The 26,899-nt window shown below is 54.1% G+C and overlaps 1 protein-coding gene across 9 annotated transcripts in view; it reads left to right on the forward strand.

Moving 5' to 3' along the window:
• The first annotated feature begins 280 nt into the window (after positions 1-280).
• RNF213 (ring finger protein 213) overlaps positions 281-26,899 on the forward strand; it is a 121,982-nt gene continuing 95,363 nt past the window's right edge. For 5 of the 9 annotated variants that reach the window (XR_015554786.1, XM_087441739.1, XM_087441735.1 and 2 more), the window contains exons 1-5: positions 281-338; positions 2,730-2,871; positions 14,042-14,403; positions 19,082-19,225; positions 26,234-26,749. Coding sequence is in view for 8 of the 9 variants with exons in the window: in XM_087441739.1 (XP_087297865.1) it covers positions 2,775-2,871; positions 14,042-14,403; positions 19,082-19,225; positions 26,234-26,749 (1,119 nt within the window). In the remaining variant the exon portion in view is untranslated. Of the gene's footprint in view, positions 339-669; positions 758-2,729; positions 2,872-14,041; positions 14,404-19,081; positions 19,226-26,233; positions 26,750-26,899 lie in introns of those variants that run through there. The other 4 variants (XM_087441733.1, XM_087441740.1, XM_087441734.1 and 1 more) reach the window with 3 other exon arrangements.

Consider the following 26,899-nt stretch of genomic DNA (forward strand, 5'->3'; position numbering starts at 1 on the left):
TGCTGGGTGGGCCGGGCGGGGGATGCGCGCGGGTCCCAACCACCCAGGGCTCCAGAGCCCGGCCGCGGTGGGCGTGCTGCTGGAGGACCCTCGGGTTCGGCCCCTGCCGGGCCGGAATCCGGGCTCCCCCAGCCACCTGCCCCGCACGCGCAGCGGCAGGAGGTGCCTCCCCGCGCGAGGCTCAGGGTCCACTGGGGGGCGCCACCCGGCGGGGGAAATCCAGCCACACCCGCGCGAACCCCGCGGCGCCGGCAGAGGCGGGCGGAGGGGCGGGACTCGCTACCCGAGAGACGAAACCGTGCGGGCCGGCTGCGGCGTGGGCGCGGGGGGCGCTGCAGGTGCGGGCTGGCGGGCGGGCTGCGGGGTCCCGCGGGGCAGGGATGCGGGGCGCGGGGTCCCGCTGGGCGCAGTGCGAGTTTACTGGGCGGGAATCTGGGGCTGCGGGTCCGTGGGACGTGATGCCGGGTCTCGTGGGTTGTAGTCCGGCGGTCCCGTGAGTGCGGGGTGCAGGGTCCTATGGGTACGGGGTGTCCCCCGGGTCGGGATGCGGGCCAGCGGGGCGAGGTCCCCTAGGTGCGGTGCGGCGGGGGCGGGGTCTGGGTCGCGGCGGCCCTGCCCGAGGCGTCCCGGGGCAGCGGCGCCTGCGTCCTGATGAGCCGCGTCCGGCCGCCTTCCCCTCCCGGTCGCCTCTTCCTGCGGCTCCAAGTTTCGGTTTCGCTGCCGGTTCCTGGGTCCAGCCCCGCCCCGCGGGTAGCAGGTGGGCGCTCGGCGGGGGCAGCGCACATTCCGGGGGGCTCGGCGACCTTTCCGGAGGCCCCTCCCCCCCCGCCCCGCCCGGCGGAAGCGCCGGGCGCGCTTTGAACCCGGGCCCGCAGTGCCCCGGGAAGGGGCCACGGCAGGGGCTGATAGTGGACGGGGGCGCCCAGACCTGGGAGCCTGCGCCCAGACCCCGGAACAGAATCCATCGCTTTAACTAATTTCAACAACGGAAAAGTGTTGTTGCGAAAAGATGCTCGTATCTTTATTTCATAGTAACTTTTTGATGCCGTTATTCTTCGCCCACTTCACCGCGCGGCCGGGAGCGCAGGGCTCCCCAACATTCCAGAGCTGCCCGCGGCCAGGGGCGCAAGGCCAGGCAGGTGCCCAAGGCCAGGCAGGTGCCCCTCTGGCGGGGCGCGGCCCTGGGGAGGCCTGGGAGGGCGGAGAATGAGGGAGTGCAACGATGGGGGGATACCCCCACCCCCACCGAGCCGCCTGGTTTTCTCTGGCAGTGGGGGTGGGGGGGGCGTGGGCTTTGAGTTTTGGCGCGGTTCTGTGGCTGGGAAAAGGGGAAGGGAAAAGTCGGGAAGCTGACTGAATAGAGAAGTGTGGGTGCCCGCTTCCATTTCTGCCCTCAGGCCCCTGGTGCAGGCGAGGAACAATAGGTCTCTTCAGTGAGGATTTCTGAGCCTGGCTGTGGGTTTTCTGGTCTGTGGGGCAGTGGAGCACTGGAGACAGGGAAGACAACTTAGCCAGAAGAGAGAGGTGCAGACCATCATGGTGGTTGCTTCAGGGGGCTGGTGGAGGTGAGGGGCAAGGTGGGGGCCAGGTAACCTTTAGTCCAGTCCTGCCCTGCCCCCAAGAACCCACCATCTGGTGGAGACCAAGCCAAAGGTGGCAGTCAGCCACCCATGCCACAGAGGAAGTGAGAAGGGGAGGTGGGGGCTGGCAGTAGGGTGAGAGCAGAGGGGACACAGCCTGATGGCCCTCTGGGTACCCTGGGCCACTGCTCTGGCAGAGCTCTTGGGTCTGAAGCCAGCAGAGAAGGGTGGCAGGTGGGTCTTTGTATCCCAAGAGACAAGATGCCTATCTCCACTCTCACCCTGGACACACTGAGTGGCCCCTGGAGGCTGGAGATTCTTGGCCTGAGTCTTGGCCTTGGGTGGACAAGCATGATCCTGACCTTGGTTTGCTGCCACCCCCACAGAGGATGGTCTGAGGGCCAGATGGTCGATGAGAAGAGTGCGGGCTTGGTAGATGGCAACCCCCATTATTAGGAATCCTGACTGCCAGCCCCGGTATTAGAAATCCTGACTGCTGGCCCGTTATTAGGAATCCTGACCACTAGCCATGTTAGCCCTGGGCTGCCCTGTGCAGGCTGGTTCCTGGGGTCAGCTCTGACTCAGCCAGTGGCTGCCAGCATTTCTGCGGTGCCCGTAAGAGCTGTCCCTGTATGCCTCACCTAACTCTCACGTCCCCATGAGCCAGGCGCTTTTGTCTCTGTTAGCCCCTTGCCCAGGGCACACAGCGGGCACCCTCACGCCACGTCTTATCTCGGGGTTTTGCACGTGCTGTGTCTCTGCCCGGAATACTCCCCCTCCTGCCCTCGTTCTCAGCTGTACTGACCCCCAGTCTCAGCCCGGCTGGGAGAGTTTTACACTCACTGAATGATGGAGAGCTCAGGAGGCTGGAAGGGGCGAGCACGGTGGGGGCAGCAGAAAAGGAAGTGGGTGCTGGACCCACATGGAGCTCGGGACGGGAGGGAGTGGCAGGGGAGGACTTGGGATGAGGCAGGGCTGTGAGCGCAGCAGGGGAGGTTCTCAGGCTGGGTATCGATTGAGCGAGGGACCTTCTGGGCCGCCGCTGTGATTTCACTTTCCCAGAAAATGAAACTGAAGCAGGGCTGTGGTCACATGACAGGTGGCTCGCTATATAGCCGGCTGCCTCGGGACTCTTACTCTTGCTTCCAGATCTACAGGGGTGTGCCGGCCTTGTGAAGCCCCCTCCCTGGAGGTATGGAGTGCCCTTCGTGCCAGCATGTTTCCAAAGAGGAAGCCCCCAAGTTCTGCAGCCAGTGTGGACAGAGGCTGCCTTCTGTAGCCCCTGCACCAGGTAAGGTCCCAGTGCCGGTGGGGTGGGGGCCAAATAGGGGCAGTGGGGTGAGCGGTCAGCCCAGTCCCACTTCCTTTCCCAGAAATGGTAGCTGTGGCCAGCAGGCAGCACAGGCGAGTCGAGTGAGGTCTTCATGACTAAAGAACTTTCTAGAAGAAGCTCTGCGTTAGAACAGTAAAGAACTCCTTCTAGAAGAAGCACTGCGTTAGAACAGTTTTGTTGGGTCCTTTGCTGGAGGAGCCTGTCACTTTTAAGAATTTCGATTTCATTTCTTGGAGAGAACCTGAGGTTCCCCTTTCCCTGTGGGAGTGGGCAGTGTCGGGCTGAGCTGAGGAGTCCTTGGAGGATTTCAGAGGATGCTGCATGGAAGTGACATCCCAGGCACTGCGGTGGGGCGAGGGGTCCCCACAGCTGGCACAGGCCCCTTCCTGGCGACGGTTGGCTGGTCGGTGCATGAACTTGCGTGACCTCGGGAGCGGAGGTGCTGTGTCAGGTGGGCCTCACCTGCTGACTCAGGTGGTCCTTGATTCTTGGCAGCAGGACCTCAGACTGTGGTTCCCCTCTTCCCTTGGCTGTTCTTCTGCATTTCCCTGGTGACCCTACCCAGTTCCATGGTTTTACGTACCACCCTTGCATTCGCAGCACCCAAGTTAATCCTTTCGTCCTGGACCTGTCACCTGAACTCCAGCCACTCCGTGGCCTCCCGGCCTGGATGTCTGACCTCTCAGCTTCCCCTTTCTGAAACCCAGCTCCTATCTTCCCCCAAAACATGCCACTCAGGCTCCCCACCTCTCCTAACCAGGGCAATTCATCCTTCCCGTGCCTTGGGCCCAAACTCTAGCACCGACCTCCATCCTTCCCTTCCTTCACGCCCCACATCCAGTTCCTAGAAGCCCCTTGGCTATGGGGTCAGAACCTACTCAGGGAGTTGTTTTCCTCCCCCCACCATTTCACTCAAAGTAAAAGCTGCAAGGCCCTACACTAATGCCCCTTCCAATGCCCTCTGACCTCCTCTCCTCTCCTCTTTTGCTGTCCCCCCAGCCCACTGGCCTCCCTGCCCTTCCTAGGACACAGTAGGCATGCTCTGACCCCAGGGCCTTTGCACTGCCGGTTCCCTCTACCTGAAACACACCTTTCCTCAGAGGCTGCACAGCTCCCCACTGCCCCTCCTTCCAGTCTTTACTCAATTGTCTCCCCCCTAGAGGCCCACCCTGACCACCCCTTTGAAAACTGCTACCCCCTCCCCCACACTCCAAGTTGCACTTCTCTGGCTGTTTGTCCTTGTACCACTTGGACCACAGCAGCCTGTGGCTTCTGAGGCAACCTTTGCTCTCCTGCTCGCTGCTTTATCCTGAGTCCCGTGCCCAGTGCCTGGCACACAATAGGTGTTCAATAAATAATTCTGATGAATCAAAGAAGGTTCTCTGGAGACCACGTCTGTTTTCTAAATGTGCGCTGCTGCATGTGTGCGCGTGTTCCTTGTTGCACGCCCACCTTTGGATGACGTCCGAGGGGTGTGCTTTGTACTGGGCTGGGTAGAGGCGCCAGGTCTGCGATTGCTCCTGTTCCCGCTGCATTTGTACAAAGCGCTCGTGGGGCAGATGCTGTTATTGATGTGAGACGTAGGAAGAGGCGGCTGCTTTTTGTTGTATTGATTTTCTTTTGCTGGAGGAGGCGCTCTTTGGGGAGAGCTCTGGCTGAGAGTCAAGCCTGAGGGTTCTGTCTTTGTTTGGAGCACTTGGGGCTTACGGGGTCATGGAATCGCACGCACACTTGGTAGCCGGCTGAGTGTCCCCTCTCACTATTGATCCCTTGCTGTCCAGATGTTGAATCATGGCGTGGCTGAGCTCCTGGTGTCCAGCTGGAATTTCCCACTTGCCAGGGCTCCCCACCCCTGGTCACTAGAACATCTGTGTGGGTGGCGGGCTTTGGGAGGGACAGGGTCGTTGGGGTTCCAGAGATTAAACAAAATAAAACCAAACCAATCAGCTAACCTGCCATGTGCCCTGTGCTGTGCTAAGTATTGAGGGAGGAGCTATCACAAATTCCCATTGTACAGGTGCCAAGAGTGAAGCACAGAGAGGTTAAGTAACTTGCCCACAGTCACACAGCTAGCAACTGGCAGAGACAGGATTTGAACCCAGGCGGGCGGCTCTGTAGTCTGTGCCCTGGGAGGAAGCTGTGGTTGAGATATTGCTGACCTCAGCATGAAAAGAGGAAAGATAGGGTGCTGGCAGCACCCTGCACCTGCTCTGGAGTGCCGCCCACCGGGGCTGGGTGGATGAACAGCTCCAGCCCCTGCCAGCACTAGCCTGTAGTGGGGGGTGGAGGTGAGGCATGTGTTAAGGTGTTAAGTGTGGGCCTTGGGGGTTGAAATTAATTGTTGTAACCAGGTAAAACAGGGTGGTCCTTGGCTGGCAGCTGAGAAGAGGTGGTGGGTGAGGGGCGAACAGTGTAACCGAGGGGCTTCATCTGAGTCTCCAGTCCTGCGCCTGGCGCCTCGTGGAGACCAACTTTGGGAAAACACTCTCAGAGGTCTCCAGGAAAGCTCGCCCTCCCCCTGCCCTTTCCTTTCATTTTGTGTGAGGGGCTTTCATAGGGCTGCTGAGGGCAACCCATGTGTTTGCCATCAGAATGTTCTAGGTAGTTTCGCCATAAACATCTTTGCCACAAGCATTTTTGCACATTTTCGCCACATAACCAATTGGCTGCAAGGCAATTTCGCTGTAAAAGATAAAATAATTGGTTGACAGTTTGGTTTCATTTCTCTATCGACGAATCAACCGCCTTCAGCAGACAGTGTATTTAAGTTAGTTGTCAGTTGGTTTCATTTCTCCATGGATGAAGTGCTCGACTGGATAGAAAACATAGAGATAAGACTTACTGGAAGTGTGAAATAATAAGAGAGCGTAAAGCCAGATTGTGTAGTCTACTAGAAGATGATGACATATCAGTGAGCAGTCCTGGTTCAATGGCCTGGGTCACAGTGGGCCCTCAGTAAAAAATGTGATGAATGAATAAATTACCCCCCACGCGGCTTCTCCCTTCCCTCTTCTTCCCCTGCTGACAGCCCCTGCCACCCCCAAGCCCCCACGTTCATCTGGTCTATGGGATGAGGAACAGACAGACCCAGGGTGGAGGGCGAGCCGAGGGCCTGGGAGGTGCAGAGTTGAACCCATGTTTCCCCCACAACTTTGGAACGTCCATCGAGGGACATGTGTCCATATGCCAAGAATGAAGAACAGTGTAGAAGGCTTTCACAGCACAATTCAAAGCTCAGTTACAAATATGCATCCTAGTATTTGGAAATACTGATACCTGTCTTAATGAAGGAAGGCATTTTGGCAAAAAAAAAGTGTGATGCTGAATGAGGAGACGAATCAACAAGCCAAAAGGATATATAATATGATGACCGCAAGACATGAAGACAAGCCCACAGGTGCAGTCCACAAAACGGAATCGGTCATCTGTGTGGTGTTGCCGTGAATCTACACATTTTAAATGTATTCAAATATTTTATATTTTCATTTTTTGCAGTAGAATCTTTTTAATTTTGTTATTAATTTTTTGTGTGTGTGAGGAAAATCAGCCCTGAGCTGACATCTGATGCCGATCCTCCTCTTTTTGTCTTTGTTTTATTTATTTATTTATTTTTATTGATGTTTTAATACTTTATAACATTGTGAAATTTTGGGTTGTACATTTTTGTTTGTCCATCACCGTATATATGCCTCCCTTCACCCCTTGTGCCCACTCCCTACCCCCATTGCCCCTGGTAACCACAATACAGTTTTCTCTGTCCATGTGTTGGTTTATATTCCACGTATGAGTGAGATCATACGGTGTTTGTCTTTCTCTTTCTAGCTTATTTCACTTAACATAACACACTCCAGGCCCATCCATGTGTTGCAAATGGGACGATTTTGTCTTTTTTTATGGCTGAGTAGTTTTCCATTGTATATATATACCACACCTTCTTGATCCAATCATCAGTCGAGGGACACTTAGGTTGCTTCCACTTCTTTTTTTTTTTGGTGAGGAAGATCAGCCCTGAGCTAACATCCGTGCTAATCCTCCTCTTTTTGCTGAGGAAGACTGGCTCTGAGCTAACATCTATTGCCAATCCTCCTCCTTTTTTTTCCCCCAAAGCCCCAGTAGATAGTTGTATGTCATAGTTGCACATCCTTCTAGTTGCTGTATGTGGGACGTGGCCTCAGCATGGCCGGAGAAGCAGTGCGTTGGTGCGCGCCTGGGATCCGAACCCGGGCTGCCAGTAACAGAGCGCGCGCACTTAACCGCTAAGCTACGGGGCCGGCCCTCCATTTCTTGGCCATAGTGAATAATGCTGCAGTGAACATAGGGGTGCATAAGCCTCTTTGGATTGTTGATTTCAGTTTCGTTGGATATATTCCCAGTAATGGGTTAGCTGCCGATCCTCCTCTTTTTGCTGAGGAAGACTGGCCCTGGGCTGACATCCGTGCCCATCTTCCTCTACTTTATATGTGACGCCGCCACAGCATGGCTTGACAAGCAGTGGGTTGGTGCACACCTGGGATCCAAACCTGCGAACCCCGGGCTGCTGAAGTGGAGCGCACACACTTAACTGCTGCGCCACAGGGCAGGCCCCTAATCTTGTTATTAATTTTAATGTCCCTCTTTTATTTTTTGTTATTTTTTTCTTTTATGGCAAAATTGCCTTACAGCCGGTTAGTTATGTAGTGAACATGCTTGCCAGGACGTGCTTGGGACATGCAACAGAACAGGGGGAGGCAGACCTGTCTGAGAACATGGGCTTGTGGCGTTTTCACAAAGTACCATTACGTCTCCTCTTCCTCGAAGCAGACTCGGTGGTCACCTTTGAGGGCATCGCCCATCCCAGCGGGCAGGGAGAGCAGGCAGGGTGGCCATCTACCTCGGCCAAGTCGGACGTCAACCCAGGGCCGCCAGCTCCCAGCAGGGCGCAGTCACTCCCAAGGCAGACAACCCTCGTCTCCAAGATGCTTGGCGCCCCTGCCAGCGCAAGGGGCGGAGGCTTTGGAAGCTGCTGGGGGTTGACTGGCTTCTGGGCTGCCTGCTTCTCCTCCGTGAGCTCCGTGACCTATGGACAGGGCCATTGCCCTTTGGGCTGGGTGGCTGTGGGCAGGGGCAGGGCCTGGGCCCTGGTCACCCAGTGCGAGGTGCACAGTAGGGCCGAGGACCTGAGTGTTGTGTGATGAGACGCTGCTGGTTTCCTGCCTGGCTCCGGTGGCCCCTGAGCATCCGCAAGGGCCTGGAGTTGAACGTGCTACACCCTGGAACACACATTGCTTCCTGCTTACTGGCTTCTTTGCTGCCTCACACTTGGCAGTGCCTATCTATTTACAGGAAAAGAAACCGAAACCAAGATGTTGGGGCCCTGGCTGGAGCTGCTGAGTGGGCGTCTCCTCCTTTCAGCTGCTTCTAGGTCTGCCAGGCGGCCGTGGGCTCAGGGCATCCGAGAGGCTGGGCTCTGATGCTGCAGGCGGGGCCGGTCCCTCAGAAGCCCTGGCACGGCTGGGATCTGTGGGGCCAGGAGAGGCCACAGTGCAGCTGCCCAGAGGTGCCGGGATGTCTGGGTCTGGGGTGCACTGGGAGGCCACACGGATAAAGGCAGGGAAGGGAGTGTGTGGGGAGTTCCAGGCCGTCCTGGGCATAGAGGGAGGGTGGCCGGCTCTGCCGGGGTGATGTTGGGCCGGTCTGATGGTGGAGGGCTTCGAGTGCCAGTAGGGCCTGCAGGGGTAGGGAGGTCAGGAACCCCTCCCCATCCCAAGTCCCCACTGCCCTGGCCAGTGCTCCAGGGGACCCAGGTGGGATCACCACCTTGAGTGCTAGAAGGTTATTTTCAGGGAGTGAATGAAGTTCTGGGCAATGTATTTCTTTTTTTATTTTATGCATTTTCTAAGTTTTCTTAAAGATGTTTTTATAATGGAAAAAAGTAAGATGAGAAGCCCGAGCCTCTGTGTTAGTCCGGGGAAGGGCTGGGGGAGCCCAGGAGGCAGCTGCAGTGTGGGTGGGGCTGGCCTTGAGGGGTTTCGGGGGTGGCAATGGAGGGGTCAGGGAAGGAACCATCCTGCTTGGGGGCGGCACGGCAGGTCTGGGGTTCAGCCCTGCCCAGGGCGTGGGTGGGGTGAGGCACCAGCTAGGAAGGGGTAAGGGGTGTAGGAGGCAGGGCTGGTGAGGGGCTGGATGCTGGGGTGCCTGTGGGGCTCCCGGGAGGCTCTGGTGGGCTGGCGGAGGCCCGGGCAGGTTGGGTGTGACCTGGCCATGGGGTGTGGGAGTGGATGCCCTGCGGACATGGGGACCCGCAGGGGGCTCTCACATCTGCCTGTGAGAGGCAGATGCCTGTGTCCATGAGGAGAGGCCTCACCAGGGTAGGGAAGGGGGCCCGGGGTGGCTCCCTGCTGGGCTGGACCCCACCCCTGGGTGCCCCCTCCCCATCACACATACTGTTAGTGCCTGTGGGCCTGCTGGTGTGGGCATTTGGTTTCTGTGGCCGCTGGCAGGGCTCTGGGTTTGTGCTCACCGTCCCTGGCACAGGCTGAGTGGGGGTGGGAGGAGGGGCAGCCAGGAAGCTTGTGTTGTTCTGTGTGCTGGTTTTTTTTTTTAATTGTGATAAAACATTCATAACAAAATTGACCATTTTAACCACGTTTAAGTATGTGTTACTTCCTCCAGCCTTCAGGGCAGGGAAGTTGCAGCCCCTTTTTCCAGGTGAGAGAGGGGCTGGGATTGCTCAGGATCCTGTCCCGGCTGCTACCAACCCAGGGGTGTGTGCACTGCAGACCCTGACCCGTTTGGGAGCCTTGGAGTCTGCATGGCTGACTGATTTAGGTTGAACGAATGTTGTGGGACATTTGTACTCGTTTTGCTGTGGCCATGATTTAGGGTTGCCTGGAAGGTCACGAGTTCCTCCCCCATTACTGCGTTGATGAGCCGTTGACTAGATTTGGGGATCTGTCTGAAGGGGAGCTCAGAGCCGCTCAGCTCTGTCTGCACATGCACCTATTTGCATGGGCGCTGCAGGGGAGGTGGTGCTGCCCAGTGTGCATGAACCTGGTGAGCCCCATGCTTCATGGGGCAGTGGGGGACAGAAATTTGCTCTGATTCAGCCACAAGTCCTGGGGACAAGGACCATGGCCCAGAGCGCCGGTCTCTGTGAAGCTGTGGGAGGCAGCACAGTGCCTGGGTTCCTCCCTGCCCCACCACTTGCCAGCTGGGGACCTGAGCAGGTCACCTGACTCTGTGCCTCTGTTTTTGCATCTACCAAATAGCGATGTGCTGGCAAAGCATCTACCCCGATGGGTGGGTGAGAGAACTTGATGGGTTCACTGCAAAGTGCCTACTAAGGGCTAGTTAAGTGTTTGCTCTTGCTGAATCTGATACTTTGCCTTTTGTTTTGATAATCATGGAAATAACACACGCCAATGGTGACCACCTGCCCGTCACAGGAGGATGTAAAAACCGGGAAGGCCCCTGATCTTGCTCCAGGCCTTCACATCCCTAGTTAACACAACGCCATTAACTGTTTTGTGTGTCCCCTTCCAGACATTTCCTCTGCGTGGGAACGTGCACACGTGCACTTGTGTTTCTGGAAGCTGGTGGAGTCACACCACGCACACTCTGCTTTTCTCACATGACACTGCTCTGTGGTCTCTAGTTGAGGCCCAGCCTCAGCAGCATCCTTTGTTCTGCCCCAAGGCAGGGCCTGACTCAGCAGCCAGCCCCATCCCAGGCACTTGCGTTGTTCGCTGTTTTGCCATAACACACACGGCTGGGCCGGATCCTTGCACGGGATCTTGCCCCCCGAGCCAGTCTATCTGGACGACAAGCTCCCAGGAGCTGGGCCGCTGGCCACGGGACTGGTGCATTTACAATGGAAACTTCTCTTCAAACCGTCCTGCGCAAAGCTTCTCCCGGCCGCTCTCACCAGTGGTGTCTGCGGGGGTTCATCTCCATCCGCACTCTCTCTAGCACTGGGCATTATCAGTCTTGTTAGTCACTGCCAGTCGATGGGTGGAAATGGCATCTCCTGGGTTCCAGTCTCACTTGCTCGATCGCTAGGGAAGCCGCGTATCTATTTGAGGGTTAAGAGGTCACTTGTATTTCTTTTTCTTTGAACTGCCTCTTGTTTTTCTTTCAGAGAAGCTCTTTTTGTTGTTGGTGTTTGTTTTCTTAATGATTTTCACAGCTGTTGGGGCTGTTTGTACTGGGGATGGCCAGAAACCCAGCTCCCCGCTTCCTCAGCAGGAGGAACGCCCGGGCCAGCACGCACTCAAGTCCAGACTGAGGGGTCCAGGTGTAGGCAGGGCTCCTGTTCTGTCCTGAGATAGCTCTGCATCTTTCTCAGGTCCCGGCAGCCATGCTTTGCCTCAGGCTGGCTGCCCTCATGGAGGCACACTGGTCCAGCAGTTTCTGTGCCTTGGATCTGTTGGTCTGACCAGGAGGAAGGAGTCCATGTGTCAGAAATGCCAGTTCCTGGAGCAGGTCTGCTCTTCCTGCCAATCACTGGGGCTAGGGGAAATGCCAGATTCTGATTAGATCAGGCTAATCAGGGCCCACCCCTCCACTGGAGGCTTATGGAAGGATGAGGAGGTCAAAATTCCCACAGTGCGGCCGGCCCCATGGCTTGGCTGTTAAGTGTGTGCGCTCTGCTACTGGCGGCCTGGGTTCGGATCCCAGGCACGCACCGACGCACCACTTCTCCAGCCATGCTGAGGCCGCGCCCCACATACAGCAACTAGAAGGATGTGCAACTATGACATACAACTATCTACTGGGGCTTTGGGAAGGAAAAAAAAGGAGGAGGATTGGCAATAGATGTTAGCTCAGAGCCAGTCTTCCTCAGCAAAAAGAGGAGGATTAGCATGGATGTTAGATCAGGGCTGATCTTCCTCAAAAAACAAACAAACAAACAAAATTTCCACAGTTATCATCAAAGGAAAGTGGCCTGGGGCTGTTGTGTGTTATTGATATCCTTTGTCAATGCAAATAACCAATAACCATTTTATAGATAACAAAGGTAAGATGAGCTAAGCTGAGGACTAGCCCGGGAGTGGTCTCCACCAAGGAAGAAAGCTCTGGAGAAGCATGGTTTTCAGTACAGTTTTATATCTTTTTAGAAAAAAGAACGTACATCAAACATGCCCAGGATACACATTCATCAAAGTTTCAAAGAGACATTTAGTCACAGATTAGCAGGTCAACATGACCCTGATGTCTGGGAAAGGAAACTTGTGTTCAAAGGAGATACTGATCCTGGCATCGTAGGGCAGGAGGCATGCATCCCTGTCTTCCCAGAGTGCACTCTTCATTTTGGGATGATGTTTCATGCATCCTTTACTTTAACGGTGAAAGCAGATGGACATTATATGTTTGACAGGCTGTAAGTCAGCTTCTCTGGTTCAGGCCGAATCAGGTTTAAACCAGAATAGCTTCCTCATATGCTCAAAATTTCTTATCACCTTCCAGCTTTAGTTCTTTGGCCCTAAGGATCTGAGAGTGTGTATGTAGACATTTAGTGTATTTGTTATTAATTCTGAGTCCTGGTTCCTCCGGGCCTTGTATGTTCTGGGTGCTGGGGACCCCCAGGGGAACAAGGCCACTGGTCCCTGCCTTCCAGGATTTTTAGAGAAGGAGAAGGGCGGTGATAAGACTGAGCGCTGGGAGAGGGAAGTGGAAGGGGCTGCAGGAGGAAGTGCCAGGAGTGTGGGGTGCACCCGGCAGGACTGGGGCTTTGGGCGTCAGGCTAAGGGAGGGTTCCAGGCAGAAGACCATGCGGAGTGTGTAGGGGGGCATTGAGACTCAGGTTTGAAAATGGGGGTCCCCTGAAGGGTTCAGTTTGGGAGGGTTCAGTGCTTCAGGTGCTCAGTGCTGTATGGATGATGGCTGCACGCAGGCGGGATTCTGGAGGTGGACTAGCCAGGGTGCATGGATGGACGAGTGCAGGGACCAGGGAGGTGTTAGGAGGCCTGCAGGCCCTGCTGGGAGAGGGCTGGGCATGGGGCGCCCGCCCCTGAGAAGAAAGGAGGAGTTGCTTTAGGGAGGGTGTGGTGGGGGGCAAGTTTTGCACTGGAGCTGCAGAGATTGAGGTGCTGCTGAGATATCAGGGTCCAGGCAGCTCTGCTGATGCAGACATCGGGAGGGAGGGAGGGCTGGACATTCAGACTGCCCACTCTTTCTGAGATTTGACCCTCTTTGTGGCTGGGGCCAGGTCCCTGGTCTCTCACGCCCACCCGATAGCAGAAATTGTACCATGCTCGGCTCACCACACCCAGGGAGTAGGACCTCGAGGGAGGAAGGGCTAAGCTATCAACGCTCCTGGGGGGTGCCACGTTTTCCTTATGACGGTCACTTGCCTTTCCCTGAGATTTGACCCAGGTGCATCTGCTAAAGGGCAGAACAATCTTCCCTCTTCCCTTCTAGGCTGGTCTAGTAATTAAATCGATATAAGACAGATTGACAGGAGAAAAACAAACTAGTTTATTTTATTTATTTATTTTTATAATTTTATTTTTTTATTTTTTTTCCCCCAAAGCCCCAGTTGATAGTTGTATGTGACAGCTGCACATCTTTCTAGTTGCTGTATGTGGGACGCGGCCTCAGCATGGCCAGAGAAGCGGTGTGTTGGTGCGCGCCCGGGATCCACACCTGGGCCGCCAGCAGTGGAGCGCATGCACTTAACCGCTAAGCCACGGGGCTGGCCCAAACAAACTAGTTTAATAACATGTATACCTCCTGTATACATGGGAGAGACCCAGGAAAACTGAGTACCTCTGAAATGACCGAAGCCACCCCCTTATTTTACCTTCTCGAGCTAAAGACAAAAGATGCTGGGGGTGGGGAGTCAGCTATGGGAGGTGACCAGATGAAGCACTGTAAACAAGAGTAAGATTGTTATGCAGATTTAAGTCATTGCCTTCTCCAGTGATGAGAGTTTCCAGAAAGAGTCTCCCTCCTCTTCCCGAACAGCCAGTGAGGGAGACACCCTTACAAATGGAGATTTCCTTTACAAATGTAAATGGCTCTTACAAAAGGGCAGTTTTCAGAGCCTCTCCTGTGTGTGCTGTTTCTTAAAAATAACTAAAAATAATCAATACGCCAGAGAGACATATTTTGGGGTAACAAATTCTGCTTCTCTTCCCTGCCTTTTTAGATTCTGAGAACAACCACCCCAAGGTGACGTCAGCCCCGGAGGGAGAAATGGAGTGTGGACAAGAGCTGAGGGAGGAAGGTGGCCCCAAGGTGACGTCGGCCCCGGAGGGAGAAATGGAGTGTGGACGAGAGCTGAGGGAGGAAGGTGGCCCCAAGGTGACGTCGGCCCCGGAGGGAGAAATGGAGTGTGGACGAGAGCTGAGGGAGGAAGGTGGCCCCAAGGTGACGTCGGCCCCGGAGGGAGAAATGGAGTGTGGACGAGAGCTGAAGGAGGAAGGCGGCCCTTTCTTGTCCTCAGGCTCAAGTGATCGGCAAGAAAATCCAGATGAGCCCTGTTCTGACGCCTCCTGGACCATCCAAAGAGTAAGTGCGCCCGGCCCCTGGTAGGGTGGGTCTGGAAGGAGCGGTTCTGCCCATTTCTCACCTGCTCTAGCTCTGTTGAGAAGCTGTTTTCTGCTGTGGTTTCATCAGTGGCTAAACAAGGACCCCCATATCCCCACGGCATCCTCTCCAGGACAGCCTCACTGCACTGCTCCCCAGTGGCCCCTCAAAACTGCCCGCTGCTGCCCATCTTGTTGACCCTGTGTGCTGGCAGTAGCAGAGCTGCCGCTTCTCTGTGCCTGATTCATCGCAGGGTCTCTGGGTTCCCGACCCTCTGGGGTCTCCACCTGCCTTTTCTTCTCACCAGACCCAGCACGTGGAGCCTCCTAGAAGCTGTGGCTGGGCTGGGTCTGGACGCCTGAGCCTCTGCCACATGGGTGTCTGGCTCTTCTCTGGGCCTCCAAGCTCTGAGGAAGGTCAGGGACTCGGGAAAAACCGCTGGCTGCCAGCCGCTCTTCCTTGAGGGGAAGGCTGAGCCGTCTTTGGTCTCTCTGTAAGTATCAGACCCCGAGAGGGTGCCTCCTCAGTAAGTGACCAGGCTGGAGCCCCAGGTGAGACTTGCAAGGGCGTTACCTGGACAGGTTCAGGGAATATGGTGGTGCTGAAGTTCAGCCAGTCCAGACCCAGATGGCCTGTGTCAGCTTCCAGGTTTCTTGCTGGACGCTGAGAGAGGGACCTTGTCTTTCTCTGTCTGGGTTGGGGCTGGTTTCCTGTCTGGTCCTCAGTTGTTCCTTGTAGTGGTTGGGCTGGGTGGGAAGTGCCGCAGCTGACAGCGTTGTGGTCTGTTGTTAGTGTGTGTGTGTGTGAGTGTATGTCTGTGGTGTGTGATGTAGTGTGATTGTGTGGTATGTATGTGTGAGTGTAGGGGTGTGTGTATTGGGGATGTGTGTGTTGGTGTGAGTGTGTGTGTGTGTGTGTGTCCTTCCCCTTGGAGCGTAATCTCATCCAGAGCAGGAAGGCCAGCTCAGAGCCTGGGCCCCGTGGGACATTCCAAGTTTGGGTAAACTCTAGAAGTGAGTATCAGGGACACACCATTAAGAAGCTTACCTGACACTGATTGAAAACGATATTGAACCCAGCAGGATTAGGTTTTTTTTTTAAAACTTTGACAAGAGTAAGTTAAAGCCTCTTTTGGAAGAAAAAAATGGGCAAGAATAACCAGGAAAACTGTGAAAAAAAATGTTTTGAGTGGGACTTGCTGTACTAGATTAAATAAAAACATGTTGCAAAGCCACAGTCCTTAAAACAGTGAATCCGGGGGGTGATCAATGTACAGAATAGACGACCCTGAAACAGAATCTAATGTGTATAAAAACAGTTGGAGAGGGCCGGCCCCGTGGCTTAGCGGTTAAGTGCGCGCGCTCTGCTACTGGCGGCCTGGGTTCGGATCCCGGGGGCGCACCAACGCACCGCTTCTCCGGCCATGCTGAGGCCGCGTCCCACATACAGCAACTAGAAGGATGTGCAACTATGACATACAACTATCTATTGGGGCTTTGGGGAAAAAAAAAAACAGTTGGAGAAAATATACATACATATTTATCTAATCTCTGGGTGGGGAAAGATCTAGTAATTAAAGCAAAGGAAAAAATACAAACAAAATATTGGTGTATTTGATTTCAGAAAAAGTCTTGAACTAAAAACCTCATAGACTATGATAAGCACAAATGAAGGGCAAACAACCTAGAAAAGACACAGAGAGAATATTTGTATTTACATAAAAATGTTTTTAGCAAAGAATGAGTTGTGTCAGTAAGTCAAAAGCTCTTAGAGATCTAGGAGAAAACAGTGACCAACCAAGGAGAAACATGGGCGAGTGGTAGGTAGTCCATAGTCGAGAAGGTGTAAACGGCCAGGAAATGTATAAACGTTCCACCTCTGAAGTCAAACACTGAAAATTAGAAGAGCTGCAAGATATTATATTAAACCTTCAATTTAAAGAGTGGATTTAAAGCCAGCCTTTGTGGCGATAGGGGAAACGTGGTGGGACCAGCCAGCAAGGCCGGTGCTCTGCGACCTGCTCTTTGTGTCTCTGATTTCATTGTAAGAAAATAACTTCAGAAAGGCATCTGAAGGTTTAACACAGGATTTCATCACAGCCTGTGTTTTATGGACCAATGTTAGAATCCACCGGAATGTTCTACCGTCTGTACGGGAGTGCCATTTGTATCACCTTTATGCTGAAATGTAGTGTGGCCTCCAAATTGTTATTTTTTCAAAGATTAAAGATGTGAGGAAATTCTTGCAATCAAATTAGATGGATAAATAAAAAGATTAAAAAAAAATATACAGTAGAGTGATATCAGCGAAGGGAATCTCCAGGGCCTCTCCCTCCAGATAATCACCAAAAAAAAAATGAGTCCAACTAAGAATCAACTTGATTGGAACTCTGGAAATTGTCCAAGGTTTCCAGTAACCAGGTGAACTCGGAATCAAGAAAAGGCCACTTGACGGTGGCAGGAGAGCTCGCCTTGCCGTCTCCTGGCACAGTGGTGTCTGAAGATGGCAGCCCTGGTCCTGGGCTGGGGTCCCGGGTCCAGTGGTGGGGGCCGAGCAGATCTTGTTGCCAAGGCATCGTGTTGCCTGTTTTGACCTGTCGGGAGTTCCCTGAGGGAATGGTGCGGGCACTGTGGAACTCCCAAGGGTGGAAAAGCAGCTAGGCAGAGGGTGTTCCTCGGAAACATTGAAGGCAAATGAAAAAGCTGGGCCCCAGGTGGCGGGAGGTTACAGCCCGGGTGAGCAATGTAATCGTGCCAGAAGCCTGGGGTGAAGAGCTGGGAGAAAGTGCCTTTCGGGAAAAGGATTTTGAAAGAGCACCACGTATAATATAACGGGGAATCTCGAGAAAGCCACAGGAATGGCCAGAGCTCCCCCAGGGACTGCTGCGTGGGTGCGGGGTTCCCTTCTGGGCGATGAGGTTTGGAACTAGGTAGAGGTGATGGTGGCACAGCACTGTGAATGCGCTCAATGCTACTGAATTGTGCACCTTAAAATGGCTGATTTTGTTATGTGATTTTCATCTCAATATCAGAAAACTACATGGAGTATTGTCACAGAAGGGGACTTGAAAAAAAGCCCAAGTGCACATGTACCCACACGTGGAAGGAATCTGGGGTGAAGGGCACACGCGAAGGCTGGTGGGTTGTCTCTGGTGATTAGCTCATGGGGGCTTTTGTGATTGTTCCCAGTCCCTGTAGTGACCCCACGTGATCCGTAGAGTGAGAAAGTGGTGTGTGGTTGTTGAGCGTGGGCCTGCAGGCGAGGTCATGGTGTCCTAACGGTGGGGGGACAACGTGCCAGGGGACCAAGGGGCTGGCCCCAGAACTAGGACACGGGCCGCTAGGCCAGCCTCACCCCCAGCCAGTGAGTGAGTGGGTCCTTTGTCCACCAGTCTTGGGGTGGGTGCAGGGGGTATTGCAGTTAATGGGGATGGTGGCGAGCTCCTGCCCTGCCTGTCACCTGCGTGACCATCTCTGCCTGGCCTTTGCTTTGGTGGTCTTTTGGTGCCGACTAACTGGGTGCCTTTGCTGGTCTTGCTTCCTCCCGAGAGGCTCCTGAATGTGTTCTCCCTGGGGTGGCTTCCCCCGGCCAGGAAGACGAGCACTAGACAGGGCCGGGGTGAGTTGGGTTGAAGGCCCCGACTGACCTGTGGTTCCTTCTCTGGGTCGCCTCCCTTCCTCGGCCTCCTGCTGCCGACCTGGATTGCTGGCACGCCCCTGGGTGAGGCTTTGAGCCTGGGGACCACCGTGTGAGCCTGGGGACCACCGTGTGAGCCTGGGGACCTCCGTGTGCTTTGATCGCCTCACCTGTTGGGCCCGGTCCAAGTGCCCCTTGCAGAACTCCTCCTTCCCTTTCCACCCCTGTCGCCCGCCTTCCCCAGCTCTTGGTCCAGATGCTCTTGGCCTTTTCCCCTTGTCCCTCACCGTGAAGGCAGTGCCAGCCACGAGGCCCCCTATCTGGGAGGCCCAAATATTATCCCCCATGCCCTGGGCCTGCTCCTGAGGCTGAAGCTAGACCTCGAGCCCAAAGCCTCACCGACCTTTCTCTCTTCATCCGCAACGGTGGAGCCAAGGAGCTTGGCCTCGCCTGTGCCTGACTGCCCTGCCCTGTCCTGGTCCCCTCAGTGGCCTGGGGCACGTTAGCAAGCCCCTCTGGGCCTCACTGTCTTCCTGAGAAAAGGAAGAGGCTGGTGGGAGGAGGAGATGGTGCCCCTGGCCAGTGCCGGCTCTGTGTTGCTTGGGGCACGCCATCCACAGGGGGTTGGCTGCTGCCCTGCGCTGCCCCCAGTTCCTGGAGGCCCCAGAGGCCTGGCCTGGCTCTGCCTTAGGTGCCGGGCTGCCTGCTCTTTCCAGAAATGTCTCCGCAGCTCATCTGTGTGGGAAGCACTAGCCCAGGCGTTGGGATGGAGGGCCTAGGGAACGAGGACCTGGGCTTGCTTCCACCTGGAGGTCAGGTGTGCCAACCTTTGTAGGGCACCACTGTGGCGTGGGGCAGTTCTTGTCCCTGGATTTGCTCTGCCCATCTGCCTGCTGGCCCTGGACGGCCGGGGGCTGGGGAGCGGGCGTCCCTGCCTGGGCCTGAGTTAGGGGTCAGTTAAGATTCTGCTGGAGCAGTGCCTGTGGGCACCCTGCCCTGTCTGAAAGGGATCCTGTTTCAACAGGAAGTTGCATCAGAGGTTTTCGTAGATTCGGCAGACTGCACGTCTGATGAGCTGGAGGCTGCTAATTACCCTCCCAACAAAAGAAGAAAAGAGGATGCAACCCTGTTTGAGGTCACTGATGTGTTCTCTCCAGACTCTGAGCAGGTAGTTTGCATATGCTGTGGAACTAGATGCCTCCCCCCATGCCTTGCATGGGAATGGAGCCCCACATCCCATTCCTGACTAAGGAAGGCTGGTGGGGAGGCGCTGGTCTGTGCAATAGCCATTGGGTTTCGGCTCCTGTGACTCCAAGGATGTTCTGCTAACATGCAATTTCAGCTTGACTGTGTGTCTCCCCTACTCCCATGCTTCCATCCATCGTTTTATTTCTTGTGCAACTATCTCCTTTGGAATGTGGGAACACTTACCTCGAAAACTTCACAAGCCATACAGGATTCTCTTCATGGGAAAGAGCAGGAGGGCCCTGGTCTCCCCTGAGGGCCGAGGACCAGGCTGGTGGAGGTCCAGGCCGAACCTCTCCCTGGGCTCAGAGAAGATACCCTGTCACTGCCCATGCCAGCGCCTGTGGTTATGGGCCCGGGTTCTAAACCCCAGTGGGTAGTGGAAGCCACTGAGTTTAGTCTCTGGTTTGTGGAAGTTCACATCCCGACCTCTTCCATTTTCTCTAGCGCCTAGGAGCGTTGCAGGCTTCTCGAATAATATAAAAAATGAAACTAATATATGTAATGAAAGTATTTTTGCTTATGAGGAAAAGCAACGAGGTTTCAGACATTGAAGAGTGATGTTTGTGGAGTTTGTTTTGACTGTTGCTTTTTTTCAGAGAGTGGTGACTTTTTCTTGAGTAAGATGGGCATTGAGTCATTTAACAGAGATTTGTTGAGCAGCTGCTTTTAGGGCAGGGGTGCAGGGCGCTGGGACCAGGTGTGAGGTGGCGGGGGCTGTGAAGGGTGAGGCATGGTCTTGGCCTCTGGGCTTGATCTGTGGATTAGTTAACTGCTGAAGCACTTGGCAAATACAGCTGATGTCTACACAGGGCCTGGAATTGACCAGGCAGAAAGGGCAGTGGGGGTGGAGCGCCCCTCCATGATAGCAACAAAAACAGGAAACCAACCCCCAAAATACGTTTTCCCTGAGAGGGAAAATAGAAGGTTTAATACCGTAAAGATTTCAGTTCTTATCTCAGGTTTATACGTTAAATTAACCAATTAATGTGTAAAAGTAGTATAGCTCCCATGAGTTTGGTTTTGGTTTTTTTGGAAGTTGATGAGATTCTCAAGTCCAGTATAAATTGGTGAGTTCCTAGAAAGAATGTAGAAAAGGAGAAAAATAAACGGGAGAGTTGACATCCAAATGTATCTTAAACTGTAGACATACAGCCATGTAACGTCTGTAGGGGAAGAAAACTTCCCTTCTTCCCTTCAAGGTTCTTTGGCTGGTCTAATCATTAAATTGACATGAGACAGATGAACAGGAAAAAAACAAATTTAATTTCATATGTATGGCAGCCTAAAGATATGAGGCTCCAAGAGGTGACCAAAGCAGGCAGCTTTTATACCTTTTAGACAAAGAAACAAATTTGTGAAGAATTAACAAGACAAAGAAGTGTGGGCTTGGGGTGGTAAATTGGTGAGGAAGTCACAAGGTTTGTTCACACAGCCTTCTCTGGTGTTAAGGATGCCTTCCGGTCTCCTGGTGCAGGGAGGATGCCTTCACAAGGGAGATTTCTCTCCTGCTCTCAGGGGAACAGAAGGAGGGTCAGTGTCCTTCTTGCACCAGCTGCTTCTCGAGTCACTTTAATTTAACATGATCAGTGTGCCAAGTGGCACATTTTGGGGTGGCATATTCTGCTCCCCTTCATGTTCTAATGGAAACACATCAATGAGGATCAGCATAAAACATCCAGACACAGACGTGACATAGATGACAGTTCAGCACATGATAAATGTAGCATAATGAATCAGAGGGTAAAAGCTGATGTGTTAAGTAAGGAGTGTTTGAACCATGGGCTTACCATTTGGAAAAAACTAGATTCCCAATTCAGGCTGAACACTAAAATATATACCAAATTGATTCAATATTTTAATGTAAAGCAATACCCTAAAAATTCTAGGAAAAAAGCTGTTAGAACATTGATTACCTTGGCTTATTTTGAGCTTCTTTAAGAAATGGACACAACCTAATATGAGGTTTGGTTATTTTACTCGTTAGAAATTTTTTGGTTGCAAATAACTGAAAACCCAGCTGAGACTAATTAATACAATAAAGGAAATGTGTTACTCACATATCTGAGAAATTCTGAGGGAGCAGTAGCTGCAGGCGAGGCTTGATCAAGGCACCTAGATGAAATTCCCCAAGTCCAGGTGTCTCTCTGTGTCTGCACTGCCCTCCTGATGTCAGTCTCCTCCTTAGCCTCTCAACAGCTGTGTCCAATGCTCTGGACCCTTCCATCATGTGTCACGTCATGACTTCCACAGTTATCCACCTCCCACTATATCATTCAGGGAATAAGAGAACACCTTCTTTGGTGGCTCCTATAGAAGAGAGAGAGAGCGTCTCCTTCCCAGGGGAAACTTTCCTCAAATCTCGTTGGCTCTGATTGGGTCACATGCCCTTCCCTGACCCAGTCACTTCAGCCAGGGTGACAGGCTGACCCTGGAGCTGGAGTAGAGTTAATCCTTGTACCACATGGCTGAGATCAGGGAGGTTTAGGGGACCACTTCCTGGAGTGGGGGGGAGAAGGAGCAGTTGGCCAGCCTGTAATCGAGAGGCCGCACTTATCCTAATGACTCTACTAGTAAGGGGTGAGTCTACAGGTCATCCCCATCTTTCCAGCTCCCATCCCAGACTCTCTTCTCCCTTGGTTCTTCAAAGCCACACCTTATGTTTGTAGAAGTGTCGCCCCACACGCTGCCTGTATTTGTCATCTCAGTTCTACAGAAGGGGAAACTGAAGCTTAAAGAGGTTACTCAGGTCCACGCCCCCGATGACCTGCCAGGAGACCACGGGAAGGACTACTGCAGAGGGGGCTCTGGCATTGCCCCTTTGCTAGAAGGACGTGCTTGGTCAGATGTCAGGTGGAAAGGCGACACTGTCGTCAGCTGGGTCGTCCTTCGCTAATCAGCACAGTACTTTTTACCTGCCAGGGCTGAGCCAGTGGGCCCCAGGGCGGCTTGGGCAGGGCTGGCGGGCCCACTTGTCAGCCTCCAACGCCTCAGCTTCTGTCAGGCAGCGCCACTGGCTTCCACCTGACTAGCCAGTGCTCGTCTCCGGGGCCTCTGCTGCAGTGCTCCCACCCGCCACCCCCACACCCCATTGTAGTTGCGTCTTCAGGGGTCCCCAGCAGCTGGTGAGTGACCTGGGCTGGCCTGCCTTCCCCTCACATTCATTAGGAATATATATATATATATATAATATATATATAATTAGGAGTATATATGTATAAAACTTAGACACATATATATAAAGTTCATTTTTGTCAAAGAAAAAGTTGAGATTTCAGCCTGAGCCTTGCTTGACAGGCATGCCAGCAGTCTTGGGTCTGCCCGGCGTCCCAGCCCTGCCTCGGGATGTGTGGAAGGGTGCCTGGTGCGTACACAGTCCCCGTAAATGTATGTTGAGAGAGCTATACGTTGCCTGTGCAAAATCTAAATCCTATTCTAACAAGTCTTGAGGCAGCTTTTAAAAAGCACAATAAAATTGGAATAAGAGAGAGAGAAAACAGGTAAAGAGGAAAATTGCAAATCAGAAGAGTGAAAGCCCGTCGTCGCGGGAGCTGAGTGCAGATCTGGCTCTGGGCCGAGGGGCGTGGGGGCCGAGGGGTATGTGGGCAGAGGGGAGTGGGGGCCCGAGCATCATGTGGGGGCCGGGAAACCTGCCAGTCTGGCAGGGAAGCAGCCAGAGCTTGCATGGAGAAGCATGCGGGCTTTCCGAGGAATTGATTGAATGAAACAAAAACGTTTGGGCAGTGCAGTGGGCCAGGGATTGTTCTGGACACTGTGGATGCAGCAGTGAACAAAACAGACGCAGAGACTTCCATTCTTGGGGAGAAAAAACAAATGAAAGCATGTGTAGTGTGTGGTGATACAGTAAAGTAGGGGGAGTGCTGGGGGGTGCTTTCCTACTGAGGGTGTCCAGGACCCTTGCTGAGGGGCGTGGGGCAGAGGACTAAAGGAAGGAGGTGTCTGGGGAAAAAGGGAAATCGAGGCAGGAGACGACAGCAAGGAGGCGTCCTGATTGTACAGGGGATTTAATTTATAGAGGTGACTGAGTGACGACACAAGGGGTCAGTGCCACTGAGAGAAGTTTTATTACGGTTCCCAAGAGGAGGGGCTATGCCATGCAGGGCCACACAGGGAAGGACCAGGGTGGTCAGGAGGCACAAGGAGCGAGGGGAGAGCATGGCCCAGAGCCTGTGGTGTGGGGCAGGGTAGCCAAGTTTGAGCAAGTTTAGGATTGGCTAGTGTGAGTAATCTTGCTGGGCTCTGACTATAGGACTGTCAGGGAGGGGAGAGCATGGCCCAGAGCCTGTGGTGTGGGGCAGGGTAGCCAAGTTTGAGCAAGTTTAGGATTGGCTAGTGTGAGTAATCTTGCTGGGCTCTGACTATAGGACTGTCAGGGGGTCCTGCACCTGGCCCTGGGGTGATTAGGGCAGGGGAAATATTGGCTGGGCGTGTCAGGGTTAGATAAAGGAGGTAGTTGTGGTGTGGGTTGGTTGATTTGCATATGAAAGGTGTGCGCCCTCAGGAGTCATTTTCTATTTCTAGGAATTAGCTGTCCCTGGGAGGGGCAGTCCCTCCAGGATTAGCATGGCTCCCAAAATGTCAAATCATCATAAAATACAGAAAATAAAAAGCAAGATTAGTGCTGGCGGCCAGGGATGAGGTTGGCAGGCAGTGAACAGGAGTCAAGTCATGCGGGGGTCTCCTGACCACAGTTAAGCCTTTGTTATGGGTGAGCAAGGAAGCCGCAGGAGGCACCTCGTCTCCGGCCAGGGCACAGGATCAGGGAATCTTTGAGGATGGACAAGCCACCTTCTCCGGTTTAGCGTCTTTCAGACTCAGCCTGTACTGTCTTCTCGCGGGAAGCCTTCCAGGCTAGGGGTTCCCAGTGCCCTCGAGCGCCTTTGTCACTGGCACTTCCCACGCAAAGCCTTCTGTTTTTAGCCTGTCTCCCCCGCTAAACCACTGGCTTCGTTGGGGAGGAACGTGTCTTGCTCTCTTGTTCTTTGTACATAGCAGAGTTCCAGGTTCCTCAGTAAATCACTGTTGAACTGAAGCGACTTGATTTAAGCCAGCCTCGCGCTGAAAAAGGAGATTCTGCAAAAGCTGCAGGCCACCTGGTCCACGCATGCAGCCTTTTGCTGGTCTGACCGGTGGTTCTCAACCGAGGCCGCACGCTAGAACCATCAGGAAAGCCAACAGAGATGCTGGTGCCAAGGCCCACAGACCAGTCAGATCAGAGTTGGGGTGCGTGGGGTAAGGCTTCCTGGAGGAGCTCCGGGGAGCTGGACTAGTCCTGCTGCTCTCAGGGCAGGCCTGGACTGGGCAGCACCACTTCTCTGGGGGGTCCTTGGAAAAGCCGAATCTTGGGTCCCCCAGATGTGCTGAGTCACCATCTGCATGTTAGCAAGATTTTTAGAGATCTGTATGCCCAGGGAAGTTGGAGAAGTTACTGCTTTTTTTTTTTTTTTGGTGAGGAGGACCAGCCCTGAGCTAACAACATCCAAGCCAATCCTCTTTTTTTTTTTTTTTTTTTTTTGCTGAGGAAGACTGGCCCTGGGCTAACATCCGTGCCCATCTGCCTCTACTTTATATGGGACCCTGCCACAGCATGGCTTAACAAGCGGTGTGTTGGTGCGCACCTGGGACCCGAACTGGCAAACCTTGGGCCGCCGCAGCGGAGCTCGCACACTTAACCATTTGCGCCACCGGACCGGCCCCATGAGAAGTTACTGCCTTAAATGACCTTTCTTAAGCATCTTTCTTTCTACCATGATGTTAGTGGGTGTTGATTATCAGACAGGCCAGGAAATGGCCCTCTAGGGGTGCCTGAGCTGCAGTGCCCAGGGCACCTGTGTGTCATGCTGGTCGTTGCAGGCAGATCTGCAGGAGGTTCAGTCAGGATTCTGGGAGAAGATCCAGGAGCTGACTCAGAACAAGGCCACCCCATCCCATGCGTAGACAAACCCCAAGTTCTTCCATCTCCCTCTCCCAGGCGACTCAGCCCAGGCAGGGGATAGGTAGCGAGTCCCGGGTCCATACCAGGTGTCAAGGCATTTGCAGGACCCTCCCACTTAATGAACTGATCAACATGAGCTCCAGAGCAGAATCCCCAAGAGACGGAGGGCGTCGAGCCCCGTGGAGCCCTCGAGGGTCCTGCCACGTCTGTGTCTCATGAGCTCCATTTCTGAGTCCGAAGTTGGGGACTTTTGCCTTTGAGCAGGGATCTCTGGGCAGGGGCCCAGTGTGCCTGTGTGGGTACAGGAAGGAACTCTTCAGCTTTCTGCTCGTTTTTCAGTCTCATCCTTTTCTCCATTTCAGTGTTTGTGTATGTACCACAGACAACGTAGGTGTGTAACATGTGGAGGCCCACACGTGCTTTCTTTTTTTTTTTTTTTGTGAGGAGATCAGCCCTGTGCTAACATCTGCCAATCCTCCTCTTTTTTTGCTGAGGAAGACTGGCCCTGGGCTAACATCCGTGCCCATCTTCCTCCACTTTATATGGGACGCCGCCACAGCATGGCTTGACAAGCAGTGCCTCGGTGCGCACCCGGGATCCGAACCGGCGAGCCCCGGGCCGCCGCAGCGGAGCGCGTGCACTTAACCGCTTACGCCACCGGGCTGGCCCCCCACACGTGCTTTCTAACGTTTGAAACCATTCAGCCCTAGAGGGATGTCCGTCAGGAGGGATTCCGTGGGATATTCTCAGCTTTGATTTGGTTGAACAAAGTGTGTGACCACTTGTCCCTCAATTCCATCCACCGCCCCATTCATTTTAGTCTCCATTTCATTCTTTCCAAGATATAGAAATGGCAGATTTAACAGATGTAAGGTGATTTGGTCGAGCTAAGCTTGACACACTTGAGAAATTCAAAACATTGGCGAGAATAGAGGAAACCTAAGAAATAAAATTAGGATCTCTTTTTCTGTTTAGAGCAAAAGAAAGAAACAGAAGAGGAAGAAGAAGCAGAACATTGCGGCTCCCACGGAGCCGGGCTCCTTCTCGGGCCCCCACGGTCTGCATTCGCTTGGGAACCCTGCGTTCCAGGACGCGGCCCCGCCCCAGTGTGGAGCTCAGCAGAACAGTCCGACCAGCCAGCCGAGCCAGCCGCCCAGCACGAGCGTGACGCCACTGGAGGGCGGTGGCCACAAAGGGCCCCTTGTGCCCACTGAGGCTGGTGGCCGCCCTCTGCAGGGCCAGGCTGTGGGAGGAGCAGAAGCAGCCATGGGAGGAGAGTCTCTGAGCAGCCCGGCGCCCCAGGACCAGACTCTGGGAGGTGCCCTCCTGGAAGGGAAGGACCACCACACCCCCGACCCCTCCAAGGACAGAGGCTTCCCCCAGGAGGGGGCCGTCCCAACCACCTCTGCTGGTGAAGGACGTCCTGGGAAGGAAGACACTGCCCAGGAGCCTCGGCCTGCCGGGCAGCAGGCCGCAGCCCCCGCCTCTGGGGTGAGTTGTCGGGAGTGATGGCCAGGGTTGGCCCGCCACGCCCTTGACGCCTTGCTGTGCGTGCGATTCTGACATGGCCTCCCAGTCTGGGAAGGGCGTCCACTGGGACTTGCTCCCTGGAGGGGCTTTGGAAGGGGCTGCCCCTCCACC

This window comes from Ceratotherium simum, chromosome 16 (assembly GCF_057802395.1).
Source record: "Ceratotherium simum simum isolate JZ-2026a chromosome 16, ASM5780239v1, whole genome shotgun sequence".
In the NCBI taxonomy this organism is placed as follows: domain Eukaryota; kingdom Metazoa; phylum Chordata; class Mammalia; order Perissodactyla; family Rhinocerotidae; genus Ceratotherium; species Ceratotherium simum.